This window comes from Embiotoca jacksoni, unplaced genomic scaffold, assembly GCF_022577435.1.
Source record: "Embiotoca jacksoni isolate LCO1_2020_lvr unplaced genomic scaffold, fEmbJac1.0.p SCAF_4, whole genome shotgun sequence".
NCBI lineage: Eukaryota > Metazoa > Chordata > Actinopteri > Embiotocidae > Embiotoca > Embiotoca jacksoni.
Window position 1 is genome coordinate 8,564,423 of NW_027185392.1, and position 8,961 is coordinate 8,573,383.

Here is an 8,961-nt window from a genome sequence, read left to right on the forward strand (position 1 = left end):
GCAAATATATCCATGTGATTTTATGCTCCACGAGACTGCACAAAAGTAGGCTATAGGTGAATGGCACATGTTGGCACAACATATTTCTTCCAATGTCATAAAACATTTAAGAACAAAACATTTTCGGACTTTAGCCTTTTACACTCACCCCGCTCATGACTCATGTAGGCCAGAATCAGCGCAGCACTACTGTGTATTTTTCAATTGAGCTGAGACACTCTGCTGCCAGTGGACATTTAAAAACCAAAGCAGAGGTCTAACATAATGCAGCTGCAACATATGTACGTGGTGTTAACATGCATTTGGATTAAGGAAAGTCATACACTTCAGTTGTCATATTTCTTGATGATATTCTGTATGTTTGCAGTCTATGAGCTCACAGACCACAGGACAGAGTGTAACTCCAGCCATGATCACGCAACAACAGCAGCAGCAGCAGCAGCAGCAGCAACAACAACAACAACAACCACAGCAACTCCAAGCAAACGTTCAAGTGAGAGCGCTGCTACTACACTTTGTTTCATCACACGATCATGTGTGATGAAGCACAGCTGAAATGATTTGCCCATTAAACACCTTGAGAACAATTTTGACAACAGAATAATTGTTGAATTCAGATGTTTTCAGTCAAAATGCCCGAAGGTTAATAATTGCTGTGTTTCTTAGTATGTTGTGAATGAACTGTATAGTTTTAGGTTTTGGACTAGTGGTTGGATAGAATCACTTAAAGAACTGTGAAAGGCCTTTTGTCAACTCGTTCATTACCTCTGACGTTACAGTTTAGTTTAATATGCATTTTGTGGCGTTTCCTAATAACTATCAGCGCATGCCACTGCTATTTGCATACATATAGCATTGCATGTTCTTTTCATCTCCATCCACAGCCAGTGATGGAGTTCTCAGCGCAGGTGAATGCCATGCAGCACTTAAAGGAGCAGCTAGAGCAGAGGACCAGATTGATCCAGGCCAACATCCAGCGGCAGCAGGACGAACTCAGACACATCCAAGACCAGCTGCAGAGAGTGCAGGGACAGGGCATACAGGTAAGCTGGAGATCTTTTTGCCTACAAATAAATGTATTTTTAGATCAAGTTTGCTCATTTTATATTCATTAAATGTAGTATATTGTGTTCATTGTGACATAATAGTCATCAAGTTCTCACCCACTGAAATCTTCCCTTGCTTTGTTTTATCTCTCTCATCCCGTCATATCTATTTCTCTGTCTTTGTAAGTTTTACTTGTTTGCGTTTGGTCAAATTAAACACAGTTTGCTGATAAGGGTTAGATGCTGTATTTGATCAAACAGTATGTATAACTGCACTTACCTTTTCCAGCAAAAGAAAACAAATTATATTCAAACAAAAGCCTGACAAGATGTATTTTGCTCACACCGTAATTTCATACTTCAAATGTCATTGTTGTTAAGATGTAGCATTGAGGTTTCTCCCAACAATATTTTCAAAATTTTGAATAACATTTATTTGAACAAAACTACAATGCAGCCGCTCTTCTTTTTCAAAAGGTGTAGCATGCTTCTTCTTATCGTTTTGTGTGGTACCTGGTTTGGCCTGACCTAGATCAGGATTAGGATCATGCATTATATATTATTTTCCTTCTGTTCAAAGGAAATGGCAATAATAGTCACAACCCTGAGTGTGTGTACAGCCAATTTCTCTCAGTATATTATTCTGTTCTTACAATAACTGCATGTTAAGACACACAAATATACAAAAATAACTACAAACATTGTAAATCTAGGCACCCAGACCACTGTGCCCTGACTTTTGATGTCTCCATCCCAACAGATGTTGCTGCAGCAGCAGGGTGGAGCAATGAACGTACAGCTTCCTCAGGTGGGGACGGTCCAGCAAACAGCAGCTTTGACCAATCAGGTCCAGCAAACAACAATAAACCCCGTCCATTCAGGAACTCAGCAACTCACCATCCAGCAGCAGGCTCCGCCCCCTCAGCAGAGCTTACAGCAGCAGCCCAACACCCTCACACAGGTGAGACACACACACACACACACACACATTATATTGATACTGCTTCTGTGTTTGTGAAAGTTCAGATCAGATGGAAATTGATTTGCATGTTGCCTTCCATTACTGTGATTCTATGAAAACATTTATCATCTCCATATTTTTGTGTATAATCTCAGAGATATTTCTCAAGAATGTAACTCATTACTAAAAAGCTTTTCATGCAAATTCTTTGTATCAACGCGAGAGGAGGGAGGCCAGAGAGAAAGACCGAAAATGAGGGATCATTTCAATGATCATGGCATGACCTCAATGACTCTTAGCAGAAAGCGTCATAGCTAATGCATCCAGTTCACAGAAGTGACCCGACACAAGGTCGTGCTAAGGTTACCATTTTTTATCAGTTCAGTTCTCTTAGTAGTGATAATAGGACACACAAACCTAATTAGCTGCGGTTAAAGACACCCTTAAATCTCTACTATTGTGAAACATTGATTATGTTGTCTGGTAATACTAAAGCCCATTGAAAACAGTCAGAATAAGAGAAGCAACACATTTCTCTTTGTGTTTGCACCCACTAATCTTGGAGTGGCTTCAGTACAACCACCTTTTTACACAGAAACAATATTGTGTTGAAAGGGGTTTCAAATTCAATTTATTTTCTTTTTCTGTATATTTTTGATTACTTGAATGTATTTCAAGCTGTGCTCAAATATGATACATTCCGTTATGAAGTGAAAAGGAGAAAACATGGAAAATAATCCACAAAAAAGGATCTTAGTAAATCCACTTCATTTGAAAGGAATTCATGTCATGCCCTTCACCATTTCCTCTTTACAGCCCCAGCGTCAGCCCCAGCAACCTTCCCAGGCTCAGCCCCAGACCCAGGGCCCTGTCTCTGCTCCATTATACAACACCATGATGATTTCCCAGCCAGGACAGCCAAACGTGCTGCAGATCAGCACCAGCCTGCCACAGAACAACACGCAGCAAGGCACAGCTGTGGCCACCTTCACCCAGGACCGACAGATCCGGTATGTAGACAACAATCAAACCTGATTCCCAGTTAAATACTGCTCCTTAGTAACCAGAAATCCCATCTGTAACCAAGGTGGTAAAGTGGATTTGAATAGTGCAAATCCAGTATGACGCATGGACACTACTAATACAGATGATCTTTCCAGATTCCCAGCAGGGCAGCAGCTGGTGACCAAGCTCGTAACAGCTCCAATGCATGCATGCGGTGCAGTCATGGTTCCCACCTCTATGTTCATGGGGCAGGTGGTTACCGCGTACAACCCCTTCGGCGGCCAGCAGGTAAACACACAGCTGTATGAGTCAAAGAGAAAAGGCATGCGCTGTGTCTGTCTCAGATCAAGACTATTTTTGAATAGAGGCCTTATAACAGACTGGGTGTGAGGTTCAATTAAACATTTTACTGTGTGGTATATTGAAATATGGCACAGTAGCTCTGCAAATGATCCTTGGAAACATTTAATTTTCACATATTTTCATTCTAAAAAAAAAAAAAGGTGGTATTGGTAACGATGAAGAATTCTAGTGCAGACACTACTCATTGACCATTCTCTAATGTGAAATACACATCCTGAATATACTCATTATAATGCGGTTTGAATCTACATGGGATTTGGGGAATTAAGCAATGGCTCTTACCACCTTCAATTTGAAGCCATTTAAGTTACTTATCTCTCTAAAAGTAGTAACTGAGAGTATTTTATATAAAAATAACATGAGAAAATCTTCATTCCTTTGTTTTACTACATTGCTTTGTACTTTGTTAACACTGTGTCACTTCAGCAGGGGGGGCAGACCCAGACCCTGACTCTTCAACCGGCCCAACCTTCCCAAGGCCAGCCTGAGGGCCAAAACCAGACAGCTGTAATGGCACAGAGCAGCCAGCAGGGGCAGCAGCAACAGCAACAGTTTCTACAGGTACCACGAGAGGGCAGAAAATGTCATTGGTATTATGGAGACAAATAGAGGAGTGTCTTTAAGATGTAATGTTATCCATGTGTTTTATGTTGCTGAACAGATTCCCTGTCTTTATGCCTTAGTGAGTAATTATTGAATAATATAAGTACTGTTAACGGAATGCGTTTTGTACCTGCAGCCAGTGGTAGAGTGTAACTCAAGCAATGTACTTAAGTACAAATTCAAGGTACTTGTACTTTACTTAAGTTTTTCCACTTCATGGTACTTTATTCTTCTGTTCCACTAAATCTCAAGATATTGTACTTTTTATTCTGCTACATTTGTGACAGCTTTTGTTGCTTTTCAGAATACAAGTTTTTATACCCTGCCTGTGCAGTGAGAACCATGTACCAAATTTGGTGATTTTGAATTTGAATTTTGCTGATAAACTGAATGATTAAATGCTCTTTTGAGGGCTGAGAAAATTGTCCTACATCTCAAGTATAATGCACAAAAGTGCAGCAGTAATATTCATCCAAAAACAACATATATGATGGTAAAACACTGACAGGGACCAAAGAGTACTTGTACTTTTGATACTTTAAGTCAATGCTGCTGATACTACTCCCTACATACTTTTACTTGGGTATAATTTTGAATACTTGTAGTGGAGTATGTACACAGTGTGGTATTAGTACTTTAGTTCCCTAAGTAAAGGACCTGAAAATGTTCTCCTCCACTGCCTGCAGCAGCATATACACTTCAAGAGTTTTACACATTTTAACAGCGGGATATGTAAAAAGAAAAATAATTTAAAAAAAATTAGACTAAAGAGGTGTATTCTTTGCTCCCAGGGCACTCGTCTTCTCCACGGTAACCAGTCAACCCAGCTGATTCTGCAGGCAGCTTTCCCCCTCCAACAACAGGGCACTTTCACCCAGGCAACGCATCCCCAGCAACCACAGCAGCAGCAGCAGCAACAACAACAGCAGCAGCAGCAACAACAGCAACAACAGCAGCAAAGGCAACAGCAGCAGCAACAACCACAGCAACAATCTCACCACCAGAGGCACCAGCAGCAGCTAAAACCGCAGCCCCAGAAACAGCAGAAAGCCCCGTCGTCACACAGGACTGACAGTGTCAGCAGCCAACCGCAGTGAAGTCTGGAGGAAACCTGGGGAACCGAAACTCTTAAGGGATCGCTGCATACTTTTGTTGTTGGTCGCGTGGCTGTCACAACCTTCCCTTTCCCCAAAAATGATCGCCCTCCCTTCCTCCATCTAAAAGAAATGAATCATAGGAAAGAGGAAAGTCTGTGAGTCTACAAGGAACTCAACAAAGGGGTCCTCATGGCAACAGGATGGATTCAAATCTCCATTTCCTTCACCGCAGGTGAAATTGTGAGGGAGCTCCAGTCTCCGTGGATACCTGAAAAAAAATAGAGAGCACCTCATTGTCACGGTAATGATGGGCTCTTTTTTTTGTGTGTCAAAGCGGACTGCTCTTGTACAGATTTACTGTATGATAAAGGAAAAAAAAATTGTAAATATCCCAATATAGCCTAACAGAAAACAGAAATGTAGAATTTTATATGATTGCATGAAAAGAATAACTGTGTAAGCTTTTATTAGTCGCTTTTGAAAAATGAATTTTTACTTTGTTCAAGTGTTTTCTGGTCAAAGATGAAGCAATGACATGCTCTCTTAGACCCTTCCTCAACCCCACCCCACCCCACCCACCCCCCCACCCCGACGCGAGAGAGAAAAAAAAAAGAAAAAAAAAAAGAGGTCCAGAATGAGGCTTTAAGGGTCTGTCCGTGTGTTTAAAAAAAATGGTTGGGCTTGGGTTTTTCTTTTTCTTTTTGTGGAAATTGTGTTTTTAAACACTGTGTCTCTGAGACAAAAATGGCTCTTCTAACTTTGTAATTACAAATTATGTTTGGCAAGAAACTAGATGACAGTTTTAACAGAAATATTTGCAAGATGATTACTGTACATTTAACGGGTTTAGTGATTCCAAGTGCCAATAACATAGTCAATTATGATTTTTTTTATTTTTGAGCAGACTATTCAAAGGCGTATATATTTTCCAACAACATATTACCCCGAATAAAGTTAATGCGTGTGTATATAGTAGGGATTATTTTTTAACAGTCAGAGAGCCCTATACGTAACAAACAGTATATCCTCAACCTCCCGAAACGTTAGCACTTGATGTGGTTGTGTACAGTAAATCACTGTCGAGACCTAGTTGTTTGTAATCTGTGGTGTGATTCTATGTGTGTTTTTGAGAATACAATCTTAGTGTGCATGAGAGTGTCTGTGCTTTGTGTGTGTGTGTGTGTGTGTGTGTGTGTGTGTGTGTGTGTGTGTGTGTCTGTCTGTCTGTCTGTCTGTCTGTCTGTCTGTCTGTTGCCCCTTGTGTCTTACAATAATTGACTTAGTAAGAGTTTGAAGTTGCTGGATGGTACTTGTATTCTCAGGAATGTGGAAAGTTATTTGCTTCTGCCTCAGTCTGGAACAAGATCAGGAAGGATTAGACAGTGATGCAGCAAAGACCGGAAGTGTCAGAAAGGGTGTGGTGACTGAATCACATTCTACCCGCATTTCTCTTGAGTCTTCCTTATTTCCTTACCAAAATAGAAGTGGAGTCTCCGAAGAGAACATAGAAATATGTTGTATTGTAACCTTGGTTGTTGAGATTTAATAGAGCAAAAAATATAGAGAAACCCTCTGGCTTTCACCCTGATTGGATTAGATTGACTTCATTGTCCCTGCGAATCCGTCTCATGGTCTGCTGTATCATCAGTGTTTCATCCTTCGTTCTTTTCCTAGGCCTCAGAAACCCTCGTGCAGTTCAGTTCAGTTCAGTTCGGTTCAGTCTCTCAGTTCTCAAACAGCAGTTCAAACCAGGTCTGGGCCCAGGTCCATTTTCCAAACACAGAAATGGATGTGGGCTCAGCCGGTGTACTACAGTGATAAGCCATATCAAACAGAAAAGCCTTGGATTGGTGGGAGTGTAATGGTGGCAGAGGAGCATTTAGAATGTGTTGTTTTGTCTCAGAGTGTAGTGAAGCTTGTGTGTGTGTGTGTGTGTGTGTGTGTGTGTGTGTGTGTGTGTGTGTGTGTGTGTGTGTGTGTGAGAGTGTGAGTGTGAGAAAGTATAGCATCTTCTTTCCTTGATCCTACTTCTCGTATATCACTCGGGGGGGTCTGCATTGGTTTCCCCTGGCGATAGCCAATCAGTTCTTGCGTTGCAGTATAAAGAAATTGTAATTTTCAAGAAACGTCCTCTGTGGTCGGGCCCAGTATTGTGCAGGCCTGCGTGTGGGACTAGCTCAACTTGAATACATGTTTGTGTGCGACAAGAGAGAGAGAGAGAGAGAGATTGTGTGCATGTTAAGTGTCACTGTAACCCAGTATATTTTCATATGGCAACATATGTGTGACTGGAAAAGGATGGATGTTTGGAAATGCAGAGCACTGGTCACCTGTCAGGCTATAAAGAAAATAGGCGCTGTTGTTGTTTTACAGTGACAGGCTGCTCAACAAACACTTATCACAGTAACTACACATCCGGCAAGTCTCAAATACTAACCCTGAGATGAGCAAAATTTAGATTGAACAGCCATGTGTGTGACTTGGCATGGACAAATCCTCCTCTTGACTTCGTCGACAAATAAGGAAAAGTAGAGATTTCCCAGTGAAATTGGTACTATTTCCAACCAGGTCTTCCAGCAATCACACAGCAACCCTCGGTCCTCTATAGAGTAGTTTGTGTTTAAAGCATTACTCTAAAGGGTAGTGGTGAAATGTTAATAGTTTGTGTCACTGATACCCAGCCCAAAGAATGTAAAGGTGGTTTTAAAGAGACTAATGGATGTTGTAACTGTTTATTATGAAGAACTTTTAACAGGCTTTGTGATGAAGGAAAAAGAGGGGTTTGAAAGAAAATCAGGATTCTCACTGCAAGAATCAGAAATACAATCTTATTTTCAGGCTTTGCATTGTAACAGAACCTCTTGAGTGTTTCACAAGGAAAAAACTTCATTGGTGTGTTTTTGCAAAATTATGTCTCTTGTCAACATCTGGTTGGAAACAAATGTTAAAACATGTTGAAGGTGGAGGTCTAGAATATTTGTAATGGGACGCCATCGACAAAGAAAGCAAGGCCCCCTCCCCTTCCCCCCTCCACATAAATACACAGATCACCTTTCCACTACACAGTTTGGTTCTAAAGAGTTATAGTTCTAGTATAATACTGTACACATACACAAAGTTAAGAACACCAGTATTCAGTGTAAAATGGTGCTATGCTTACCTGTACTGTATGTATGTATGTATATCCCTTCTTCTGCTCTTGAACTGTGCTCCTTTATCTACCCCAAAGTCAAATGTAATAATATTCAATATTTTGAAGCAAGATGTTTGCTATTATTATAACCCCCAACTCTCTGCCCTCTTGGTCAATTTGAAAATAAAAACAGTTGCAAATATTAAACGTGACACGTCTGCTCTATCGTACTCTTGTTTTTAGACATGCTGGTATGGAACAGCTGCAACCTTGGTAAGCACTTTACCGACTTTGGCAACTCCATGGCTGTCATTTAGTGGAAATACAAGGTTCATGTTTGTGTTTTGAGTGAGTATAAAAGTATGAAATTAATTGAAACTCTGGTGACCCCCTAACTTTTCATCCAGCGGCACTTTTGAAACCAAAGTGGGTGTCTTTTTGGGTTCCTTGTTTTGGGGGTATTAATATGCCAAGCCACTAGGGGGCAGTAAAGAAGTTGGTGTTGCCAAACAGTAAAGCAACAAACAAACACAACTGTTTACTATACTCAGCTGTTTAAAAGTAGATACCTTTACTGTACAGAAGAGGTAATCATTGCACGAGTAGTGCTTTGGTATGCAGTGTTTCGATTCACATTTTTTATAATGTGGAAAAGGCGAGATCACATCAAGGTAGTTGTTGAACACGTTGTCATGCACTGCGACAAATATAATTCAGAGAGGGGAAACATTATAAGGAATATCAAACATAAGT

At 40.6% G+C, this 8,961-nt stretch overlaps 1 protein-coding gene across 5 annotated transcripts in view; it reads left to right on the plus strand.

Moving 5' to 3' along the window:
* Positions 1-8,415, plus strand: part of clockb (clock circadian regulator b) — a 22,313-nt gene extending 13,898 nt beyond the window's left edge. For 4 of the 5 annotated variants that reach the window (XM_069166664.1, XM_069166661.1, XM_069166663.1 and 1 more), the window contains exons 18-24: positions 368-493; positions 885-1,043; positions 1,807-2,007; positions 2,824-3,017; positions 3,168-3,300; positions 3,802-3,936; positions 4,770-8,415. In XM_069166664.1, the coding sequence (XP_069022765.1) occupies positions 368-493; positions 885-1,043; positions 1,807-2,007; positions 2,824-3,017; positions 3,168-3,300; positions 3,802-3,936; positions 4,770-5,075 (1,254 nt within the window). In that variant the 3' untranslated portion in view covers positions 5,076-8,415. The remainder of the gene's footprint in view (positions 1-367; positions 494-884; positions 1,044-1,806; positions 2,008-2,823; positions 3,018-3,167; positions 3,301-3,801; positions 3,937-4,769) is intronic. The other variant, XM_069166666.1, reaches the window with a different exon arrangement.
* Positions 8,416-8,961: the final 546 nt, after the last annotated feature.